Source organism: Sesamum indicum, linkage group LG2, assembly GCF_000512975.1.
Source record: "Sesamum indicum cultivar Zhongzhi No. 13 linkage group LG2, S_indicum_v1.0, whole genome shotgun sequence".
Lineage (NCBI taxonomy): Eukaryota > Viridiplantae > Streptophyta > Magnoliopsida > Lamiales > Pedaliaceae > Sesamum > Sesamum indicum.
This window is the reverse complement of record NC_026146.1, coordinates 1,434,052-1,459,038: the sequence shown is the minus strand read 5'-3', so window position 1 is coordinate 1,459,038 and position 24,987 is coordinate 1,434,052. Positions and strand designations below refer to the sequence as shown.

The 24,987-nt window shown below is 33.1% G+C and overlaps 2 protein-coding genes across 7 annotated transcripts in view; one reads left to right on the top strand and one right to left on the bottom strand.

Annotated features, from left to right (window-relative positions):
* LOC105176739 overlaps nucleotides 1-7,661 on the top strand; it is a 10,995-nt gene extending 3,334 nt beyond the window's left edge. For 3 of the 6 annotated variants that reach the window (XM_011099654.2, XM_011099639.2, XM_011099662.2), the window contains 6 exons: nucleotides 80-152; nucleotides 2,582-2,643; nucleotides 3,853-4,230; nucleotides 4,538-4,640; nucleotides 5,840-6,064; nucleotides 7,373-7,661. In XM_011099654.2, coding sequence (XP_011097956.1) covers nucleotides 80-152; nucleotides 2,582-2,643; nucleotides 3,853-4,230; nucleotides 4,538-4,640; nucleotides 5,840-6,040 — 817 coding nt within the window. In that variant the 3' untranslated portion in view covers nucleotides 6,041-6,064; nucleotides 7,373-7,661. Of the gene's footprint in view, nucleotides 1-79; nucleotides 153-2,581; nucleotides 2,644-3,852; nucleotides 4,231-4,537; nucleotides 4,641-5,839; nucleotides 6,065-6,468; nucleotides 6,556-6,631; nucleotides 6,709-7,372 lie in introns of all 6 variants that reach the window. The other 3 variants (XR_848999.2, XR_848998.2, XM_011099669.2) reach the window with 3 other exon arrangements.
* On the bottom strand, nucleotides 16,612-22,241 carry LOC105176728 (prostatic spermine-binding protein-like). Its single transcript, XM_011099629.2, has 3 exons — nucleotides 21,950-22,241; nucleotides 21,423-21,555; nucleotides 16,612-17,284 (listed from the first exon to the last, which is right to left on the bottom strand). The coding sequence occupies exons 2-3, from the start codon at nucleotides 21,525-21,527 to the stop codon at nucleotides 16,835-16,837; spliced, it is 555 nt and encodes a 184-aa protein (XP_011097931.1). The 5' UTR covers nucleotides 21,528-21,555; nucleotides 21,950-22,241; the 3' UTR covers nucleotides 16,612-16,834.

Below are 24,987 nucleotides of genomic sequence, written 5' to 3'. Positions count from 1 at the left end.
TTCATAAAGTATCACAGATGTGCAGAAAAGTTGATGTTCATGATTTACTGATTCTTCATGCTCAATGTCTGAAAAGCAGCTACATGGTGCAACTTCTAAATCTTGTCATTCACACCGTGTGTGCTCCTGCAATTCATAACTCTGGATTTGCGGTATGTTCATAATGACCTTCTTTGCTTCCTGATAATGTTACTTTAATTTTTATTGTTGGACAGTGTTTTACTTTTATACATTGTGTTATATTTAATGAATTCTTACCTATTGACCTACATTGAGAATGAGAGGTGGGAGTACCGTCCACCTAATTTTGGATTGGGTTTAAAATTTCTTAATTTTGATCCAAAATGGGTTTTGTTTAGGTAAATTTAAGTAGATTATAGGTCCTTTATGGGTTGTAAAAGGTGCTAAATGGGGTTTTTCATATTTAATTTTTTATTAGTCAATCAGAAGTCATTTTTGATATTATAATGGAATTAATGAGATGTTAGTATAATCATGAGTACTACATTAAAAAAAAATAATGAGTTTAATGTGGGATATGTTGTATTAAGTCCAACTAGGTCATATAAGTTTAATGTGGGTTCTGTTGAATTAAGTCCAACCAGTGTAGCCAATGGCGGGCGCCATGGTTCGAGGCACAGCCCTCGCGCCATTCGCAGCCTATGGTGCTCGCTTTCACAATGGCGAGGCCATGGCATGCGCCTGGGCGCCATTCGGGCTATTGCCCAGGCGTGCATGAGGCGCGCCTTTGTGAAAAAGGGCCTGGGCGACTGGGTGGGCCCATCAAATAAAGAAATAAAAAACCTAATAATTAAGGGAAGTCCAGCAGAAATAAATAATCTGCATGCATGAAAGTGAAGAATCTGAAGATTATTTGGTAGAATCAGATGATTAGATTTACGCTTATTTGTTTTTTGATAAACTATTTAGGATTTATTTGAATCTTTAGGACTTTTGCTATCCTTCAATGGTTCAATATTGGTCGTTTTAATTATATGAAGGTTTGTTATGTTGAATTTGTTGTTTTATATATCTTATTTAACTCCTTACACATTAATCTAGTCAAAATAATACTATTTATATAAATATATAAATTATTTCTTATATTTGCGCTATCCTTCGAAAAGGTGCGTGCTGCCGTGCTCCATGTGCCATGGCTCTAGTAGCCCTTGGCGCCAATGTGCGCCGTGCGCCACTGACTACTATGAGTTCAACCAGGTCATAGGTCCTATATGTTTTTAATGGGTTCGTCATATTTATTTTCTATTATCCAATCAAATATGAATTTTAATAACATTATGCAATTGAAGGAATATTCTAAAATAATATTTTGATTTGGCTTAAAGAAAAAAGGCATGATATAGACCTCTAATTTCTGGCAACTATTAAATTATTGTTTAGGAGTTTTCATTGAGTAAAGTTGAATAGACGGTAAATAAAAAAATTATGAACGCCAAAATGCCATATCGAATAATAAACCAAGTTCTGTTTAGTTTTGGTAGTTCCCAACTATTTTTTTTTTGGTATTTTAGTTTGATAATCTAGTAAATTGAATTTTTTTATTAAATTTTGAAAATAAAAAATAGTTAATTAAATACTATAAATTGCAGTTATATTATTCATTTTTACTTATATTATTTTCGATAAGTCAAATATAAAAATAGTATAGAACATTGTTAGATATAAAAATATGTACATAAAAATCAAATAAAAATATACAAATAATATTTAAGTATCGGGTATGGTATGGTAAATCGAATTAGAAACCAAAACAAAATTGAATGCAAGATTTCTATTAAAAAGAATAGAATACAAAATCTAATTTTTCGGTTAAAGGCTTAGTTGAGTCTGTTCACCAAACATCTAACACTCTTGTTGCTTCTATTTGATCGGTGCAATATTTTGAAAATTGTAATTATTGAAGTCCAATAATTCATATTATATTTGACATCATAACTACAATTATAACTTGTTAAAAACTAGTATACAAGAACAACAGCAATTCAAAATTTCTTTGATTATTATTGTTATTATTATTATTATTATTATTGTTGTTGTTGTTGTTGTTGTTGTTGTTGTTGGAACCCAATCGTACCATAATCAAACCATTTCCAACCTGATCTTTTTTTGACACATATTGAAACTATATTGGACTCAACCCAAACCCCACCCTATTGAGAATCATAGAACAAGAATTCCTTTGCAAATTTTGAGGTGACTGGTGGAGAAAATTAATCGCTTGCTTTGAGGTGTGCTGTATTGCAATCAAGACAATGCACTTAATATGTGAAGAGACAGAAGATTTACATAGTAAAAGTTGTTCCTGAATATGGCTTAAGTCCTGCACAAACTTGTAGCCTATCTTTCTAATCACCCATACAGTGTCCTTTTACAAAATGGGTGGGGGTAGGGAACATGGTTTTGAACCCAAGATATCTCATTTAAGGAGAGATGATGCCAACTCAACAAATTATTGATGGCGTATGTTGGTTATTTCTTTCCTTCATATGTACCTGATTGTTTCTGGGAGGATGTCTCTATATGCGTAAACCAAGAGTTCTGATGTTTTCACATGTATCAGGGTTCGTGTTCTCGGATATGGCAGAGGGACTCATATTGGGACGCCCGTCCATCATCTAGAAGGTATCATTTTGGAACATATGAACTCAACTTGGTAATGCAACTGTGTATTTAATTCTTTTTAGAGTTAATTACAACCTCCTCTCAAAGAAGTTGGTGTATTTACAAGCTATATCACTCCCTCTTTTAAAATTACAAGAACATGCCCTTCAATTTATAATGTTTGCAGACACCCACTTCTGCAAGGATTTTGCACACAGAATCATGAAGTCATTAAATTTTTTTTTTTTATTTTGATTTTTTCAACTTACCCCAAATAATAGGTCAAACTTGGAGGATTGTTTTTGTAATGAACTAAAATTTATGATGTGGTCGATTATAATGTAATGTTGTTGTTTTACATTTATTGGATGCCTAAGTTTATCTTTATCTTGTGTTATTTTCTGATCTCCTACTTATACATTCCACATTTTTATGTGAAAAAAACATATGTATTTATCTCTATGACATAACGGGATTAAACTATATAAAGGAGATTTGAGTGTATAATCTGCTGAAATTGGATCAGATTAAATTTATTGGCGCTAAATGTTGGAATATTCGCTCTTTAAATGCTATTTGCGTTTGTCATTATTTTCGCAAAAAATGATGTAACAAAAACCTAATTTGCTTAGAACCGTGCAATGTTCTCTTTTGTTGATTATGCAACTGAACTAAATTCTTCTAAGCATCAACAAACATAAAATTTTGAACTATAATTAAGCACATGAATAAATGGGGAAAAAAAAAGACTTACACAATTTTCATCACCTAGACCCTAGTTTCAGAAAAGATCTTGATACAGTTTCCCGTAAACAATACTAACATACCACCTTAATTAGGACCTTACAAGTAGCTCTCTTTTGGGATTAGATAGACAATATGACAACCCTGTGTTTCTCAAATTTCAGGCGAGACATGTAAAAATTATAAACTTGGAAGAAATGACATGTAAACATTATACTTCTATAAGGGAGCTTTTCTGTAATTTCAAAAGGGAAAGGTACATCATTGTTACTTACACTAACTTATAGAAAAGGTCCTTGCAATTGACCATTTCTATTTTTTCATTTCTAAGGATAATTTTGCCTTCTTACATCTATAGATTGACCTATTTAATGGTGGAAACTTGGAGGGGAAGTTTTCTGTAATCTTAAAAGAGGAATAGGTGTAATCTGGAATAAGATTAACTTCAGGAGGAGGTTGTTGTAACTAAATCTTTCAAATTTTCAGCAGTGAGTATCCGCTTTTTATTCCTCGCCAAAACTTTTGCTCCACTGGTGGTGAAACTTCATGGTCTGAGAAAAGCTCAAGCAATTTTGGTGTTGCTTCAATGGAGTCTGAGAGGAAGCCTCGGTTAGATTCCTCTGGTGGTAGTTTCAATTATTCTTCTGCTTCTCCACATTCAATTGAAACACACAAGGATTTGCAGAAAGGCATATCACTCCTCAAGAAAAGTGTGGCTTGCATCACTGCGTACTGCTATAACTCATTATCTTTAGAAGTTCCCCCAGAAGCCTCTACTTTTGAGGCATTTGCAAGGTTGTTGGCTACACTTTCTTCTTCGAAGGAGATTCGATCTGTTTTATCTTTGAGAATGGTGTCATCAAGGTACAAGCACCATCCTTTCCTCTTGGCCTGTCATTTATGCACCCAATGCATAATTGCATATGGACTTGAAATAATCTTGTAGCAAAAAATCATTAATCTCAAAGTTAATCCAATGTATGTGACTATTTATAGACAAAGCTAGGTTCTGTAATTTTAGCTTGATAGAATCATAACCTAGATGAACATAATTTGTTGTAATGGTTTCAGCTCTAAGCTGCTGTCCTCTGTAAATGATCTTTAACTTTTATTTCAGAGCCTTTTTGATTGGAAGAAGTTTCATTGGGGTTGGTTTTTATTTGATTCGCAGGACATCTAAGCCCGGCCAACAACTGAATAGATCTGTATGGAATGCAGAGTCAGCCATTTCATCAAGCACATTAATGGATAGTGCACATGCGTTGCCTATATTGGTATAAATTTTAATCACTAACTCTTTTTCTATGAGAGATTTCTGCTTATTACGAACAGAATGAAAGGAGATAAGAAACAAATATAACCTTTATCCGGAACATTTTGCTGATTGTATTGTATATTATTCGTTTAGAAACTTTATCTTGATTTTTTAGTCCTTTGTTCCATTCTGTATACTTTCTTTCCACCATTTTGTGGTCCTTGTGGCTGTTTGTTTTTAATCTACTTTCCTCTCCTTCTCAATCTCTTCCTTCTCTTTTGGTAAAAAAGTTCAGTATTACTCTTTAGACATGGTATTTATCAACAATTCACTTCTCCTTCATTATCACTGCCAGTACATCTATCTGAAATCAGGAAGAAAAGTCACACGCAAAACTCACCATATTGCTTTCATTTTCAATCTATTCTCTGATTTAGTCTTATACTTATTTGTATTTTTTACTTTTCTCAATCCTTTTTACTCCAAGTCGGCTGACGAAAGTAAAGGTGAGAAACCATTGCTGGTTTTGCACTTGCTGAAATAGCTATGGCTAACTTTGTTTCTAATAAGGAATAAATAGGTAGCTTTTTGGCTTTGTTTCTCCCAGCTTATTTTTCGGTGAGGGGATCCCAAGGAAGAAATTAGTTCAAATGAATGAATGGGGGGAAGTATAGTTACTATGACTTAAGTGTGTAAGTGAACCAAATCCAGTTGTCTTGTCCTAAATGGATGCAGAATCTTGGCATTTGTTCTTATTCAAGTAGAAGATGTTTACAAGGAGTTGCAGTTTCTCATTGAAATTACAAAACATCGAAAACATTATTATGTCTTTTCAAACTAAAGGATTTGTCATATGGGTCCTGTTGGAGGATTGAACTTAGCACCTGGGGCAACTCAAACATAACATATTCATGTTTAGGTCTTATGTCATGCTGGTAGAATAATTTTCAGCTATGAGTATTTTTTTTGTTGAAAGAGTTTTCTGCTATTTGAATTAGCTTGTTACTTCCCAAGAATTTTCCTGAGAATATAAATTTTTTTACCAACATGGCTATCATGCTACATTATCATTGATTTGATGAGTTCAAAGAAATTATATCGTTTTTATTCCATATTTTTCTTGTAAATGATGTTTGATGTGGGGTTTGTAAAAAATTACATTAGTATTTAGCATATTGAACACTACATGTACTTACACAGCTGGTTTCTTTTTTACAGAGAAATGAATTTGATAGTTATCTCCCAAGCTCTGCTGCCAGCTATCTTTATGCTAATGAGTTTTTAGATTTGGGAAAGAATGAAAACTTAATTGAAGGATGGGATATCGTTGAACATCCTACTTTTCCTCCTCCACCATCACAAACTGAGGATGTGGAGCACTGGACTCGCGCTATGTTTATAGATGCAACAAAGAAATGAGTTGAATTTCCATATCCTATTTTGGTAAGTATCATTAAGCTTATACTTGGTATGAACTCCCATGTATTCTATAAATTTTCCTTTCATGTGGGGTGACAGAAGGGTCCCTATCAGCTGGGCTACAACATATCTGCTTTTAGAAACATCTAACCCAAAAAAGAAAAAACAAAGAAAGAAACATCACAATATCCTTTGATGGTTCTCCCCAAAACATCCTATCATCATTTTGGTTGTCTTTCCTTCAAGAGCATCAGCCTAGCTGTATGTTTACATGTTACGTCCAATGGAATTGTTAGCCCCCACCCGCAATCATGAGATGTATCTTTTGGAACATTAAATTGCATTGACTTTCCCTTGCTTTTTAAACAAAGTAAATCAGTAAACATATGCGAACTTATACCAGATTGTCTGTCTAATGGTTATTTCAGCTGAGATGTTTAATGCTGCAAGATATATGAGGAGCTTATGGCTAGATGAACCCTCTGCAAATATACGCAGCTCCTTGACAAATTATTGTAAATAATTTCTTTGGCTCTTATTTCTTTTCATGCCTGTCTTCAAACATATATCCTTATATCTTTTATTTTACAGAGATATCGTATCTGTACATAAATGGTTGCGAACTAGTGGATGACTTGAACTGAAGAATCAATCTTTTGCAGTATAAGGTGGTTGATTTGACATGATTGGGTGTAATTGATGTAACCTGATAAAGCAGAGATATTCTAATTTGTTGCATTTTCTGTGCTTGCTTTATGCGTGACAAAATCAGATCTTGAGTTTACTCTTTTTTCCGAAATGGCTTTCATCAACGTTGATAACTAGGATATGACATCCCTTCGTTCTTTCTGGCTTTCAGCTTCCTACTAGCTGCTGCTTCATTATCTTCTACTCTAGAAGAGGCGGAAAAATTAGAAGTCATATCAATAATCTGCTTTACATAGTCACATTATTAACAGAAACTATAAATTTCTTTGCGATGAAATTAAGCATAATCCATGGCATTCATGTATGCTCTTTATCTTTATTTTAGTCGTTCTTTAATCCTTGGGGAAAAAAGTGACATGATTAAGTTGAATTTAGCCATAATTGTTTCATAAACTGCCATGCAGTTTATCTGCTTTCATACTTGATTATGTTAACATGATTCATGACATTCAGCTTTTGGAAGGTCAGATATAATGGTTAACACTGATGAAAATCTTTATGTTGTTTAATGAGTAGTTTATAAAAGTCGAGTATGCCTCATTTGCAGTTCTGTTTCAGTGATCACAATTTTCTAGTAAAATGTAATGTTACAGAAACCTACTCTCATGTTGTTTCTGTCTGTAGCATGGCAGCTCGACATCTGTTCACTGACATCGGCTGGAATTAGAAGAGCTTGGAAAGGTTCTGAACTGACTTGACACTCACTGCATGTAAATACACAAAGTTTGGCAAAGACAATGCAAGTTGAGGTAATTTCCAACTTATGCAGTGGCGTCGTATGATATGCCATCTATATTTTTACTACTATGACTTTCTGTACAGAAGTTCTGGGATAGTAGATTGAAAGATTCAACTCTAGATATTTGTATACTTCTATTCTGAATAAGAAAAGAAGGAAGTAAATGATTGTACAGTGCTTACTTTTCTCATGGTTTTGCTTTTGATTTGTTTGCTTTTCGAGACGTTTCTTTCAAATATTTGAATATCAGTGAGGAGCCTGAACTTTGGAGTTCATTGTCACTTTTCTTGTGGAAAATTTGGGAAAAGAAACACTTCCATGAAAAAGAAATACCAAACTTGTGTCTGATCATAGGATTGGATTCTAACCAGAAAATATTAAAAAAATTTATATAATAGTACCTCCTGCTTTAATTATTTGACACTTATCGTTTTCCTCACAAAATTGGGATCTAAAAATGTCGTAAGAAAAAGAATTTTACTCTGCTTAAAATGATTCACATTGTGGATTCTTTTTTTAATTTTTGGGTACTTCTTTTCCTTCATTCTTTCCTTATCAAAATTTAGGTCCCAAATAAAGCTTTAAAATTATCTGGATATGGAGGTTTTAGTGCCACTGGTGCCTGATGAATAACTGACCTGAAAATTTTGGTTATTAGGTGAAACTTCTATAATGATGAACATCGTACTTCTGAAGTTGTTGCAGAACTTCATAATGTCTGATCCAAAAATCCGTTGTGTAGATTTCCTATGTTTCTGTCCAGTGTAGATATCGAAGTTTCATCAATCTTCAGCACACTACAACCAATTCTAAAGAGAGATGGTTATAAATTAGGGTAAATGACAATGAGCTCCTATTAAATTTAGTATAAGTATAAATATCTTTTTATTATTTACAAAATTATCAATTGATTTGAATTGTTATCTAACGACTAGCCCAATTTATTAATCTCCAATTAAGTTTTGATATGTATTTTAGGATGAATGACCGAAATGCTCTTATTGACTAAGTAGATAATTTTGTTACAATATTTTGATAAAGAAATACAACAAGCGTAAAGTTGATGATTTCAAACTTTCATCTAAAATATATATAGTTTTATCAAATATTAAGGGGTATTTTGTGAGATATTTTTATTTATGTCAAATCTCAAAAGATCTTATTGTAATTTTTCCAATAAATTGTGATTTTCTTTTTTCCTTCGGATTAAAATTCCCCTTAGAACTTCTTAATTTCAAGAAAATTGAAGCTTCAATAGGACTGAAACCTGGGGGTAAAAAGTCAAGAGTTATTTATTTAAAATATTATAAAAAAATACATTACAACTATACCCCAAATTAAACAGTAGTGGCAAAACTAGGGGCAAGGGAGTCGTTAATGCTACTAACGACTCAACCATTTTTTTATTTTTTTTGTTCAAAAATCATGGATATTGCTAGTGCTACTAATGACATCACAATTGAATAGCACATTTATTTTTGTGCCAAGTCGTTAGTGTTGCTAACGACTTGACACATTTTCACCTTTTTTTTTCTTTTTTAAAATTTTATTAATTATTATTTATTATATAATTAATATTATAATATACTAATTAATTAGTAATTATTGTTTTTAATTTTATAATATTATGAATTTTTTATTTAATATATTTATAACAAAAAAATATTAATAAAAAATATGTTAAATATTTAATTGATGCACAACTAAAAAATTTAAAAATTACATACAAGTAAAAAAATTAAAATATTATAAAATTAAAATTAATTACAAATTTTAATAATGTTCGCAATCCACAAGTGCGTCATTGTCATTATTGGCGATATCTTCTACTTTTTTGAGCCATTTGTTCTGTTGGCTTATTTTGCTCTTGATTATCATAATCGGTTGGAATGTGCAACTGATTTGATGATGTTGTAAAGCTCGACTGTATTGGATCACGATATGCACTGAATGGTGAAAATTTGATTGGTGAAACACTATGTCCTAATACACATGTTTTCGTTATGCCAAAACTAAGATCAAGTTACCGTGTTCATGCAACAAATGAAATCAGTTTGGAATTCCTTGCCCTGATCCTCAAGAGGCATGTGCTGCATATAAGCTTAACGTTGCATTAATAGTTAAGTAATACTATGATTTAATGCCTTGCAAAATGACATATCCTATGTCTTTCCAACCTTTAATGGCGGAAGAGCATTGGGATCTCTCAGAACTTCATTGGTCTACGACACTACTATGCACTTTTCTACTTGTTCGGATCAAAGGCAAACTATTAGAATTCGTAATGAGATGGACTGGCCTAAAAACACGGGCAAGACAACAAATTCGTATCCAATCACAAGAAAGCAAAGATCCATCACATCAAAATAATATGCCAAGGCGGGATCGTCAACGACAAAATAATGAAGTCGATACTTGAATATAATTTATTTTTATTGTATGTAATTTTTAGTTTTATTAGTTGTTAAAAATTAATTAAATATTTAATGTATTTTTTATTAATAATTTTTATTATAAAAATATTAAATAGAAATAATAATAATATTACAAAAAAATAACAACTACTAATTCATTAGTATATTATAATATTAATTATACAATAAATAATAATTAATAATTTTTTTAAAAAATATGTCAAGTCGTTAGTAGCACTAACAACACCAACAATTTTAGAAACAATTTAAATAAATAACTTAGAAAGGCAGTCGTCTAAAATAGGGACCATCAAGTAACCCAACGGCACTCTTTTCTCCTAAGAGTTCTTCTCCCTCGCTTTGAGAGGCTTCTCCCTTAGTTTAGGGTTTTGAACTGCGCCCTTCACCTGTTGGCCATCGGACAATTTGATCATTGGCGTTGCTATTCCGGCAAAGATACTTAGGATGTGATCCCCTTCTCTTAAATCCCTGTATCTTTAACCCTGTTCCCCCTTCCTCTCTTGAATTCACCTGCATTGCTTCGACTCCCTGCTCTGCTTCGTCCCCTCATTCTCTATTTCTGCTTTCCCCTCTGTGTTTCTACAACTTTGTGCCTTTAGCTCTACTAACTTTGTCTCCTCATTGTGGTGTTGTTGCAAGTCATTGCGAGCTCGATCCCCAAGCGTCGGAACTTATGTCTCCCTGGGTATCATCCAGTGGAATATGTTTTGGACAGAATGGGTAAATAGTTGGTTCTTATAGATGAAGAGGATTTAGGTTTGCTGGTACCTACAGGAGTGTGGCACTCGAAGTCTATTAACAGGGGTTTCCATATGGTAGGTCGGATACTTTCCAACAAGCCATGTAATGCTGAAGCTCTCTAATCAGTTCTGGGAACAGCCTTCAATCTGGCCAAAGGAATGCAAATGTCCTTTATTAAGAGGGACAAGTTCCTCATACATTTTCTTTTCATACTATAAACAGAGATTGTGTGCTTGAGAACAACCCCTGGACCTTCGAAAAGAATCTGATAGTGCTCTCGAAAGTCTCTAATGACAAGAATCTAGCAGAAGTAAGTCTTGATTAGTGAGATTCCACGTTAGTATACATGGGCCCCTATTGGAATGATGACTGAAGAAGTGGCACGGTTTATTGGGTGCTTTAGAGAATTTGATCAACAAAAAGGACCGGAATCATATGGCTCATTTATGAGACTAAGAGTGTCACTCGATGTATCGGAACCTCTACCCCAAGCGCTCAAAATGTGAACTGTGCTAGGAGACGAACATCTCGTGTCATTTACCTACAAAAGACTCCCAAACTTTTGCTATTTATGTGGGAGGCTTGGCCACAATTCGAAGTGGTGCAAAACTCAATTTCAAGATGGCTTCGTTGACCCTGGTGATGACTCTTCTTTTGGACCATGGCTAAGGGCGAATTTGGCTCCTTTTCTCTATCACCAACCTCAAATGTAAATAGACAGCCGCTCACTATAATCCCCCAATACACCTATTCCTTCCCCCAATATAATCCTAGCATTCTGTCAAACCAAAAAATGATGGAGGAAAATTTGTCTCCTACTGATCCCCCCTATAAAAACAAAGTCAGCAGAATTGGTGGTGTGTTAGCAAATATTACCAACACAAAGGGTAGAGGATGCTACGTAGGCCCGCCGATCACAATGAGTTTGCTAGTTTGGAACTATCAAGTGATGGGGAACCCCTTGATAGTAAACGGTCTCGAAGACCTCCTTAGAGACAATAAACCCACCTTGGTTTTTCTGGCGGAGACCAAGTGTTTTGCTAGCTAGATTGACGTACGAAGAAGATATGGTTTGTTCGGTTGTAATGTGGATTCAAAGGGGAAAAGTAGTGGATTAGCGTTATTATGGCAGAAATCCATAGAGCTCCAGCTTCAATCGTTTTTTTGGTATCATATTGATGCTTCTGTCCGACTTGACGAATCAGAGGAGTGGTAGAGATTTTCAGGCATTCATAGGGAACCAGATAGGGGTAAGAGGGATAATACTTTCAACTACACAGGCAATCAATCGGACCTTAGTTGTGTGTTGGGGACTACAATAAAATTCTCGAGCATTCTGAAAAAGAAGGTGATTCTCTAAGAGCAGAGTGGCAGATTTGAAATTTCAGGAATTGTTTGACAGATTACAAACTCCACGACCTAGGTTTTAATGGACAATTTCATTTGGTGCAATCAACAACAGATTCCAAACACAGTCCGTGAGAGACTTGATCGAGCATGTGCGAGCTTATCTCGGTCGCAGTTGTTTCCTAAGGAAAGAATCCAACACTTATCAACCCTCTATTCAAACCACTCTCCCATTCTTATTATTATCAAACCGAAGCCAGTCAGGGACTAAATAAATGGTTAAAAATGCTTTCATTTCGAAGTTGCATGGCTACAAGAGGTTGAGTGTGAAGCTATTATTATTGAGACCTGGAGATTCTCTGGATTGTCACGCTCAACTAACACCTTAAGGGACAAAATCTTAGCGGTCGGCTCTAGACTCTTGGTGTGGGGAAGATTGTTTGGTTGGGAGGCTAGAGAGAGAATTGAGATCCTACAATGTTCCCTCCTCTTTATCAATTAGGGGCCTTTTACAGGAGAAAGAAAAGAAAGAGAGTTGAAGCTGAAAGAGGAATTAAACAAGTTTACCTCCCAAGAAAAGGTCTTTTGGAGACAATGTAGTAAGGCTTGTGGCTTAAGGCGGGGAACTGTAATTCTAACTTCTTTCATGCGAAAGCGAATCATAGACACCAAATTAACTCAATTCAATGGTTGCGAAAATTTGATGGGTCTGGGCTAAAAAAAGGAAGAAGTGCAACAGAACATTATTGAGTATTTTTGAAATATGTTTATGTCCAACAAGCCACGTCCGGATGATATCCAACGAGGTGTCGAGCACCTCCCAACTGTGGTAGACGAGGCTATGACAATTGACCTCCAACAACCCTTTAGGGAGGCAGAGGTATCAAAAGCTCTTTCTTGTATGTCACCTCTAAAAGCCCCCGGCCTCGATGGTTTGCCACCCTCGTTTCTTCCAAAAAATTTGGTATGTTGTGAAATATGATGTTGATTGTGTTCTTAAGTTTCTTAAGGATCATATCTTGCCGGATGATTTTAATGAAACAAATATTATGTTAATCCCTAAGAACAAACTCCATGAATCTTTTGCACACTATAGACCAATTAGTCTTGCAATGTTGTGTATAAGATTGCCTCAAAATTGATTGCTAACCGGCTAAAACCTTGGCTTGACAAAATTATCTCCCAGCCTCAGTCGGCTTTCGTCCCCAGGCGTCTTATTACTGATAATGTTCTCATTGCTTTCAAACCTAACGACTTTTTGAATTCTCAATCAAAGGGGCATAAGCATTTTATGTATCTTCATCTAGACATTAGCAAGGCTTATGATTGAGTTGAATGGTTGTTCATCCAGAGGATGTTGGGAGAGCTTGGCTTTCCTTATTCATTTATTGACCTCATTATGATTTGCATTTCCTCTATCTCTTACTCTTTCGTCTTGAGTGGTACACGATTTGGCACTGTTATCCCCAGAGGGACCTTCGTCAAAGGGACTCTCTATCCCCTTATCTTTTTCTTTTGTGTACAGACCATATAGGTCGTTGCTTCGAAAAGCTGAGGCAAGTGGGACTATTGGCGGGTTTGTTTGTCGTCGGGTGCCGATAATCTCTCACCTTTTGTTCGCAGATGAAACAATGATTTTTCGCCTGGCCTCTTTGAACACGTTGCAGCATGTTCAAGGGATTCTTGCCTCTTACAAATGTGCTTCAGGGCAGGAAATTAACTTTTAGAAGTATTCCGCGTTTTCAATCAAAACACGCCATAAGAACTCCAAAGACACCTAGCTGATCTCTTGGAAATTCTCCTTCAAAACAAACATGAGAAGTACCTTGGTCTCCCATTGATGGTTTTTCGTTAAAAAAAAAAGTTGTTTGCTTTACTTAAGGACCGAATTTGGAAGAGAGTCCATGGATGGCATGAAACAATATTGTCCCAAGCTGGTAAAGTTGTTCTTATTCAGTCAGTCATGTAAGCAATTCCTTCTTATGCAATGTCCTGTTTTCGCCTTCCAACATCACTGCTCAAAGAATTTTAATCACTTACGATGGATTTCTTTTGGCATGATGGGGACTGCAGATGCATACATTGGATCCTAGGGGATAAGTTGTGCTCAAGCAAACTTGATGGGGGACTTAGCTTTAGAAATTTGGAGATTTCAATGTGACGCTACTTGCAAAACAACTTTGGCATATCCTAACTCGCCCGGACTGCTTACTTAGTAAGGTTTGAAAGGCTAAATACTTTCCTCACAATCATATCTTTGAAGCTAAAGTGGGAACATGCCCTTCTTACACATGGAGGAGCATTCTAGCAGCTAGAGAACTCCTGCTTTTGGGTTGTAGATGGAGAATTGGAACAAGTCATCCGGTGAATATTTGGACCTATGGATACCTCATACACCTTCTTTCATAGTCATTACTCCTAATGTACATAATATGCTGAACTTGTATGTCAGTGACCTCATTTAAGCTGAAACTAGGGAGTGGGATGTGGATACTATTAATTCTCTTTTGTGGCCCGTGGATAGAGAAGTTATTTTACAGATTCCTCTTAGCTTATAAGGACACACAGATATTATGGTTTGACATTATTCTAATAATGGTCTTTTTTCAGTTTGAAGTGAGTATCATCTTGCACTCTCTTTTGCTTCCCCTACAAGAAAAAGTGATGGCTGACGTTACTCAAAGAAACTTTGGAAGACAATCTAGCAGGTGAAAATTCTGAACAAAGTTAATTGTATTCACGTGGCAAGCAATTCAAAATGCACTCCCAACCACTGCCAATCTAAGAAGCTATCGCATGAGGAGATTGTTTGTCCCTTTCGTACAGTCACAGACGAAACAAACATCCACACACTTTTGCATTGCTGCTTTACGAGATAGGTTTGGGCGTTATCGAATGTTAGTTGGCGCATTTTGAGCGATCTTGTCTCCTCTGTTGAGGATTGTTTTTTTAACATTTTGGATAAATTGTCACCGCGAGACTTCGATTGTACTCTCATGATCTGTTGGATATTATGGTGGTCGCGTAATTTAGAAATGCTTTAAAAGGGGTTTCTCTTATCGCAATAGATTGTGGATTTTGCTAGGGGCTACCTTAATGCCTTTTCGTTGCAGAACTTTGTTCAATTATCTCCCTGTCCAACTCATCATCACTGTTGACAGCCTCCACAGGAAGATTGTATCAAAATCAATTTTGATGGTGCACTTCTTGAAGGGGGGAATACTTTGGGATTTGGGGTGGTGGCACGAAACTCGCTCGGGGTTTGTTTAGCATAGCTCTCACTCCGTTTTGATCAAAGAGGCACACCACCTTTGACAGGAACTTTAGCTGCAAGAGAGGCAATTTTTTTTTGGCTTGACGAAATTCTTGGCAAAAGGTGACAATCGAAGGAGATTGTGCTACACTTCTTTCCAAGATCTCCCTAGCTATTCAGGACCATTAGTTGTTGGTCCCTTGGTTTTTGACATTTTTCGTTTGCAGCTCAATTGGCGTCTGTTTCATGTTCTTTTGCCTTTCGGTCGGGCAATTCAGTTGCACATCAATTGATCCGAAATGCATTTAACCTTGAAGGGAACTATTCTAATGTATCCCTTAGTGTGAATTTTTTATTAACCAACGATTTAGCTAATTAATATATTTTCATTTTGCTTGAAAAAAAAAAAGTGACCCATTGGCGGCAGCTTGTTCATAGACCATAGGTTCAAATTCGTCAGACAACCAGCTTCGATATTCTATGAAAAAAAAAAAAAAAAAAAAAAACATCCATCTAAAATTTAGAATAATAATGCATATGTTTAAAAAGTGACGGCGGCAGCTTGTTCATAGACCATAGGTTCAAATTCGTCAGACAACCAGCTTCGATATTCTATGAAAAAAAAAAAAAAAAAGAGAAGCATCCATCTAAAATTTAGAATAATAATGCATATGTTTGGGGTATTCTTGCTCAACACATTCTGCAGCGCGCCTGCCTGTGACGAAATTTTTTCCATTGTGCCATAGAATTTGATACAATCTTACAACTCCTCATAATGGTTAACGCTCTACATTTTCTAATACAACTCTAAATTTTTGTTTCATTTTAGGTTTGGCATGCTTCTTTGAACACAAAATTCACGACATAAATTGAGGGTAAATTAGAACGATCTTTCCTTAAATTTAGAATAATTACGAATACCTCCTTATTGTTTGAAAAATTACAAAATCCCTCCCTGATTTTTGATGAAATTATGTAATCCTTGGATGGAGGTACAAAATTGTCATTATGCCCTTACTAGTTTTTTTCTTTTTTTTTAAAAAAAAATAAAAATTTGTAAAAAAATCAAACATAATGGATGAAAATTTTTAAAAAATTATGCACTTAATCAATAAAATAATTTTTAAAAAATAAATAAAATTATAATTTTTAGTCCACAAGGGCATTTGGGTCAGTTCACCATAAAAATAGATGAAAACCTAACGGAGACTAACGAAATGGGCTAACTGTTAGATAGCCATTAGAATTAGAAGGATATTAATAATTTTTCAAACAACGAGGGAGTATTCATAATTATGCCAAACTTCAAGAAAAATTATTGTAATTTACCCTAAATTGATACAGATGATCTAAATAACGGCTTTGAAGCAAAAGTAAGTGAAGTGTTGCGAAAATATATAAGTGTTCCAAGAGATACTCCCTGGCTCCAGTACGATAAAAGTAGGACAAGAAATTCATAACAAGCGGGAAAAAAAAGGATCTAATTAAGGAGTTCTCGCTAATGAGATAGGCAGAATTGGGATTAAGTTTTAAAATGGTACTAAAAGCAGGCTTTGTAGGTGTTAAATGCTTCACTTCTTTCTCTTCTTAGGAGGCTGAAGTTCCTCGTCTTCGTCTTCGTCTTCCTCTTCATCATCGTCCGGCTCCTCTTCTTCCACGCCCTCTTCCTCGTCTCCATCTTCACCGTCATCATCATCTTCATCGTCGTCGTCGTCATCATCATCATCATTTTCGTTGTCATCATCGTCATTGTTTCCATTGGCAGCATCATCTTCATCGTCGTCTTCTTCTCCATTCTCTTCACTAGCTCCATGGCCCTTCTTGGCGTTGCCGTTGCTATTGGGATTATTCCCGTGGGCTCCATCCTCTTCGGAAAAGTCGCCATCACCATCACCATCACCTCCGGTCCCGTTGTCACCATCATCATCATTATCATCATCTTTGTCTCCTCCCTCGGCATCCACTGCTTCGGGTTGGGCGCCGGTTGTGCTCACCATCAACAATTTCCCAGAATTTTGGAACTGTTGGATTGAGTGACCATGCATGTGAGAAGAACACCAAGTGCAGTCAAGAAACCAACACTTTTTCTTTTCTTGCCCTAATTAAATCATGAATTTTAATTATTAAGAAACAAAATACCAACGTTATACAAACAACTACTGTTACACTATACAGACAACTATGCTAAAGTAGACCAACGCCCACATACTTGGAGGATCTGAATCTATGACATCATGGCTGCTTGACTTTATCTTCGCTAATTAAGCTAGACTTATTAGTAAAACACCATCGTTTGAAGATATCCCAAATAATAGAGAACAATTAAACAAATATTAGCCATCAGTGACCGTACTTTTTTAAAAGCACCATTGGGTGGTGGTTCCTCTCCTTCCTTTTGAAACTCGAACAAAAAATCGATCTCGCTGACTAAGAGCTCCTTATTTTAAAATTAAATTGAACTTGATTTAAGATGAGGGAATTGATTGCCGAAAAAAACCACTTTCTTAACCAAGTTGGTGGATGTTTTTAAAATTTGAACGGAACTGCATTAAAATTATATAAATCTAACTGTAAAAGAGCAGTACTCCTTATTTATTTTGATAGCTCAAAACATTAAGTGTACCTCCCTTGAAATTCCCTTACAACGTTAAGACTACTACTCTGCTTTATCCCAAAGAATGTTTCAACATTTTGGCCCATAACCTTGTCGGGGCTCCTACCCATGACTTGACAATAACTAAGTTCATGGACTCGGGATGAGCCTGGCAATTAAGCCATTTTGTTTGACACACCACACACACTGATTTCTTCTTCTGACACCTCCCATACGCACAATGGGCGGATCCAATCTGACCCATGTACAATCCAAATGGATCCAGACCCGAATAAATCCAAGACATCTAGTTTATCCTAACGACAAATACTTCACCCAACCCTACTTTATCAGGTCATGCAAATCTAATGATACTCATTAAATTATTCTTAAATTTTGACCCAAGTGGTTGTCTTACAAGACTCCATCCAGTTTTCTGTTGGATCAAATCCGACCCGTGACTCAATAAACCATACCCGCAAACAAAGTTCGACCCGTGCCTCGAAAATATCCAAAGGGAATATCCGAATATCTCTTATCACCTTCTCCCACTAGACGTGGATGGGGCCCAACACACATAAATTAACTTCTAAGCAAAGGACAACATGCATTAAATTACACTTACAATATAACCACCACAATCCACTAATTCACTTATTAATCGAGATATCTCATTTAATTATTTTTAATTTTTTATTTACTTTATTTTATATTAATTGGGCATTAATAGCTAAAATTAGGCTAATGTTTTTAATTATAGTTGGATTGTAATTTTAAAGTTATTTATACCACTTAAATCACATCATACCAAGTAAAAGAGGCCTAATATTATACCACAAATTTGAATTTCATTAATATTTAAATTTTAATTATTTTAAATAATGTTTTTTTTACTTTAATAATAATAATTGATCAATTTAAAAGAAAAAATACAAGCAAACTCTTATGATATTGTAAATGAACATATTATCCCCCTTATAAAAAAAAATAGCGATTTATCTCTTATATTTTTTAAAATACAATAATTTACTCTCCTTATATTTTTTAAAATGAATCAATTTACCACTTCAGTCTGGGAGGTAAATTGCTTCACTTTAAAAAGCATAAGGCGGTAAATTGCTATCTTTTTTCAAAAGAGAGTAATTTGCTCATATGCAATATCACATAGAGATAAATCGTATTAAATTTTAATTTAAAATATTATTAACTTGTAGAGAAAATCATAAGTTTAGTTACGGTGAAAATAAAAAGTGTTCGAAACATAAGTGAAACAGTGAAAAAAAGTTGAAGTATTCAAAAAATTAACTTAATATTTATAATTTTATCAGTAAATTGTAGAAATTTTTAGAGAGATAGTAAAACTTTAGCTCAGATTTTAAACAGTTTAAAAGTATAAGCGATAAATAAACCACACGCATTTCAACTTATTTTCAACATAAAATTGAAAACCACTTAAAATATAACTAGCAATAAAAACATTAAATAACTTTAAATATTAAGTAAACATTGAAGATCTGTCAACTGAATCATAATTATGAAATAATCAATATAATTAATTACTTAAAAGACAAAAATATTTTTAATTTACATCATAGCTAAAAAACAAAATTATTTTCTAGCTTGAGGAATATATTTTTTGGTTGATTTTATTACTCCAATTTAAATTTTTTTTCTTGTATGCTAGTTAATTATATTGTAATTTCGTGTTACTTTAATTTTCCTTCTTTAGGTATATAAATATCAGGGATAATTACACCGTCTTTTCTTAAAATTTAGTAAAATTACACATAAGCCTCAAATAATTTAAAAAATTATATCTAATTACCTTAAAATAAATATTTATTTGATGTATAATAAATCTATAATAAGTTAGTTACAGTAAATATGAATTTTTATTTAACTTTTTGTCGACATCGATAAATTTTGAAAAGTTTACTAACGGTATATTTATTTATTGAACAGAATAAATATTAGAGATATTAAATATAATTTTTTAAATTAAAAAAATTATATATAATTATATTAAATTTTAGGAGAGGAACGTGTAATTATTCTAAATATAATAATAATAATAATAAATAGAGAAAAAAGAACAACTTTGTGAGTAATATTATTGCAGAGTGTGTGTGTGTGTGTGTGTGAGCTTTGGAAAAGCAGTAGTAGTAATAAATAAAAGGGCTGTTGGATGCCTAGGTTTGCGGCAGGCCGTATTATTGCTGGGGGTGTGGGGCCCAGCATCAACCTACCCGGAACTCAAAATTACTATTTAACCCAAATCTATGTTCCTTTTGGGTTCCGCAACGACGAATCTATAGTATTGCTACCGCCCGCACCAGGCGCACGTTAGAATCGATGAAAATGGATAAATTTGTATTATTTATACTATATATTGAGGGAGTGCATATTTTTAGTCTTTCTTTTCAAATATTTAAATTTAGTTTATTTATCAAACTTTTCACTATCTTCTGATAATTATTACTTTAAAATTTTCATGTATTTTTTGTCATGATTTTATTATAAATTTTATTAAATAATAAATATTTTATAAATTATTAAATAATATCAAAATTTTAGACACAGAGTGCGCCACAAATTACTAATTTTATAACAAAGAAGAGTGAGTTAGAATAATTATTTTTTTAGTTTAAAATATATTAATAATTAAAATACCATCGAGAATATTATATATATATATATATTTTCCTTAAAATGATTGTCTCTTTAAATTTTTACATCAATAATATTATGTTCATGCACATTTAAAATTAATAAAAATATATTTAAGAAAATACAACTTATTTAATTTTTTTATATCATATGATTAAATAAAAATATAAGTTATGCATATGCCTCGAATGTTAGGAGACGATGATTAGAATAATTACCTTCGAGTATATTTAATGTATTGACCAAATTAACCTCGTTCAAAAGAAAAAATTACAATGAAAGTTTTTATCATTTTTTTATATCTCTTCATCTTTTTTTCCCAACATATAAATTTTTTCTTCTCCCCGACTTTATCATCATTCAAACTTCTATAAGCATATTTTTTTAAATAATTAATTAAAAAATAAAACTTATAAACATTTTAAATTTAATAGAAAATGAATTTAAGCAGCATATATAAATGTAAATATTAAAAGTCAAATGTAATTTTACAATTGTATTATTATTAATAGATATTAAATAAATCCTCCATTTACTTAAAATCTTGTATCATATTATATTTCTTTTATTTTAAATTAGTTTAATTATTTTGAAGTATAGCTACTTATAATTCTAGTTCATTTTTAAAGTTAATAAATTGATACTAAATAATATAGAAAATATTTAATATTGGATATGAAATAAAAACAGAATTAAGGATATTAATTATATATATGAATTTTAGCAGAGTTGATTAATAAAATTTTAATTGTTGCATTTGACTTCTCAAATAATTTAATCCAATTTATAGAGCATATAAAATAAAAATAAATCACATAATAAAATCACAAGTATGATATAAAAAGAAAATAATATAAATAAAAATAAAATGGGTAAATTAATTTAAAGTTCATCATCACCTGTAATAGGTAGAGCAGATGAGCTTTGACCAGTAGGAGGAGGAGGGAGGAAAGAGGCCCCCCTGCGTACGTTAGCGAAGAACGGTTCAGCGTCACCTCCTCCATCACTTCTCCAAAATCCCACAATTCTCACCTGCCCAAAAGAAAGAAGAAGAAGAAGTTCAGTGAAGAAAAGTGGAAAAATGTCTTCTTGAGCTGTTCCTTATTTTTGTGTACAGAATTGAGATTGTGGGACGATCGAGTTGAATGTGAGTCTCTGTCTTTGTCTTTTTTATTACCCGTGTGTTTTTTCATGCAAGAAAAAGTAAGAGAGAGAAGTGAAACAAGGGAAAGAAGAGAGAGAAAATATATATATATATACATACGTATGTATGTGTGTGTATAGGTTGTGGAAGAAACGGTGAGAATGAAGAGAAGCAAGAAAGCTCCAAAACCACCATGAGAGGCTTTGAAGGACTCCACTCTGCGTGCGTGTGTGTGTGTGTGAGAGAGAGAGAGAGAGAGAGAAGAGAGAGAGATGACCGTACTTAGTGTGAAGTCTCGTACAGAAGGGCCAGAATGTGCAGGTAGGTATTCTACGTTGTGAAACAAGTAAAGAAACCAATACTTTGTTTAGGGCTGACTTCTGTGTCTGTGTGCGTGTCTGTGTGTGTGTGTGAGAGAGAGAGAGAGAGAGAGAGTGATAGTTAAAATGGAAAATGGAAGGTTGAAAGAGAAGGGAGGGGTATGTGTGGAGCAGTTGAGGGTTTATTAATTGTATGGGAATGGAATGGAAAGCAAAAAATATATTGGAGAATAGAATCTAATGCCTTTTGTTCCCAGCAGTAGAGTAGGAAAGGAGATTGGAGTTGGAGTTGGATCCCTTTAAGAATCATCACCTTTTCCATTTTTTCCCTTTTCTCTTTTCTTTTTTTTTTTTTAAACCATGGTTGGGTATTTTTTACTTTTTGTTTTTTACATCAATTTATTTTAATTTGTTATTTCATAATTGTCAATTATATTATTCAAATATTAATATAATAATACAATTACCATTTTTATTTTGAAAATGAAAATGACAACTTTTGATTTTGGTACAGTACTTTTCAAATACACTCCCATCTCTCGATATTAGAACTCTTCTACAAAGAAAAAAAAACCCTTTATGACTGAATCATTCGTAAAAAGTGTTTACAATAATTTCTATATTTATTGTTAAAATAAATTAAAAAAAATTATTATAATGAGAATTGGGAGTACTTTGAAATATATGTGAAAAGTGAAGAAAAAAGAAGAAGAAGAAGATGCTGAAGTTCGTATGTCTAAGGAAGAAAACTTATTATTATGCACAATTTTATTAATAAGTTGCAAAAGTTGATAGAAAGAAAATTATAATTTTTGGCTTAAATAGACTTAGCTTTAGCAGTTGATAAACGTAAATTGTAAGTTAAAGCACATTTTTCATTTGATTAACTTAGGAGATGTTTGAAAAAAGTCAAACTGAAGTGCTTTTTAAATGGAAAAAATGCAAGCAAACTCCTTGTGATATTGCAAACGAGCAAATTACCCTATGATGAAAAAATGAATAGCGATTTACCTTCTTGAAATTTTTAAAATACAACAGTTTATCCCCTTATGATTTTTAAAATGAAGCAATTTACCTTCCTGTATAAAGAGGTAGATTGCTTCATTTTAAAAAGTACAGGAGGAAAAATTACTATATTTTTTTCGTAAGGGAATAATTTGCTCATTTTCAATATCATAGGGGTAAATTGCTATTCACCCATTTTTAAATTATAACTTATATTAAGCTAAATGAATGTGTTTCCAAATACAACTTTATACTTATGTTTTATTTTTAAATTAAACTAAAAGTTGTAAGTTAGTGAGAATGTATTTATTGCATTTTAAGGCACTTTTGTAAATAAGTCTACATTTTTTATTTTAATTATTTTTTGTATATTCCAAAAATATATATCTTTGTAATTATTAAAATCTATGTATCCATATGATAGGGGTAGTTAGATAATTTCACAAATAAGATGATTGTACACTAACGTTTTTTTTACCAAACACTCTACATAAAGTTTTTTTCTACTTATATATTTTAAAAAAATAATCTCCACATAACCATTACTTCCTAACATGTATCAATTGTTACATCTTAATCAGTTATCAAATTATAAAATGAGCTTTCCTGCATTTGATCATAATTACTGATACCCTCTTATTATTTAAAAAAACTAAAGGTAATTACATTTTTTCTCCTTGAAATTTGATGTAATTACACGTAATTTTCTTGTGATTTGAAAAATTATAGTTAGCACCCTTAAGGTTTGTTTCCGTCAAACAAATAAGTTCCCCCATTTGTCAAAATTCACTGAATTTGCTGATATTAACAAAAAAAAAAAAAAACTGAATAAAAATTAATATTACCCTCGATTGACTGATTACTGACTTACAGGTCAAAATTTTTTCGAATTAGACTACCGTTATAATGGTAAAGATCTACTTTCCCATATACATTAATGCGTGAAGACATATGAGGGTAATTTGGTTATAAACAAATTTATTTGACCTACAATAAGTTAGTAACATATTAATCAGGGGTTCATATGAACTTTTTTCTGATTTTTTTTTGTTAATATCAGCAAATTCGATGAATTTTAACTTGTTAGAATAGGTAACCAGTCGGGGTGGACTTATTTATTAGACGAAAGCAAATTCAGAAACGCTAAATATAATTTCTCAAACCACATGGGATTTACGTGTAATTACACCAAACTTCAGGGGAGGAGAGTGTAATTATCCCAGAAAATTATGAATAATCATCTTAAAATTAGCGATCGTCTAACAAATGCCACTACAATAGATTATTACGAGAAGATAATTGTTAAACAATCGTTAATTTTAAGATAATATTTGTAATTTTTAAAAAATAAAAAAATATTTATAATTCTAACAAATATAAAAACAACACGTATAATTTACCGTTTTGAAAATGAAGAACATGTAATTGAATGGGTCCCATAATAACATTCATATAAAAAACTTTATTAAGATGTGTTTGGATGGGAAAACTTTGCGAGTTGTTACTTAAGTTTAAAACTTTATCCGGATCACGTGAGGGCAGCAAATCCCTCTTGTTGTATAAAAAAGTCCTTATTTTTGCTGATTATTCGTAGGGAAAAGTATTATTTTAATTCGCTAAGTAAGTATGCCTAGCTACTTTTAATTTTAATTTGATAACTATATCTATTTTTGTTTAGTTTCAGTAACTTACGAAATTGCTTACTTTTAGTCCTCTGGCAGATTTTTGGACAATTTTATCCCTATGCAATTTTTCAAAGGCAGTTTTAGTCCATATGCACTCATAGGGATAAGTTTTACATTATCTACTCTAACTATTGAGGTGTTAAGGCTTTTAGCAACTCCTTCTCTTTTCATTCGTAGCCTATAATTCTATTTTCCGAAAATGACACCCTTTTACTAAATTCAGTTCTAGAGCTAAGGGTTCGATCTAAAACTGGGTGATCTTTTATGAAGATATCAACACCACCCATTCTAGGTATCCTAATTGGATCTG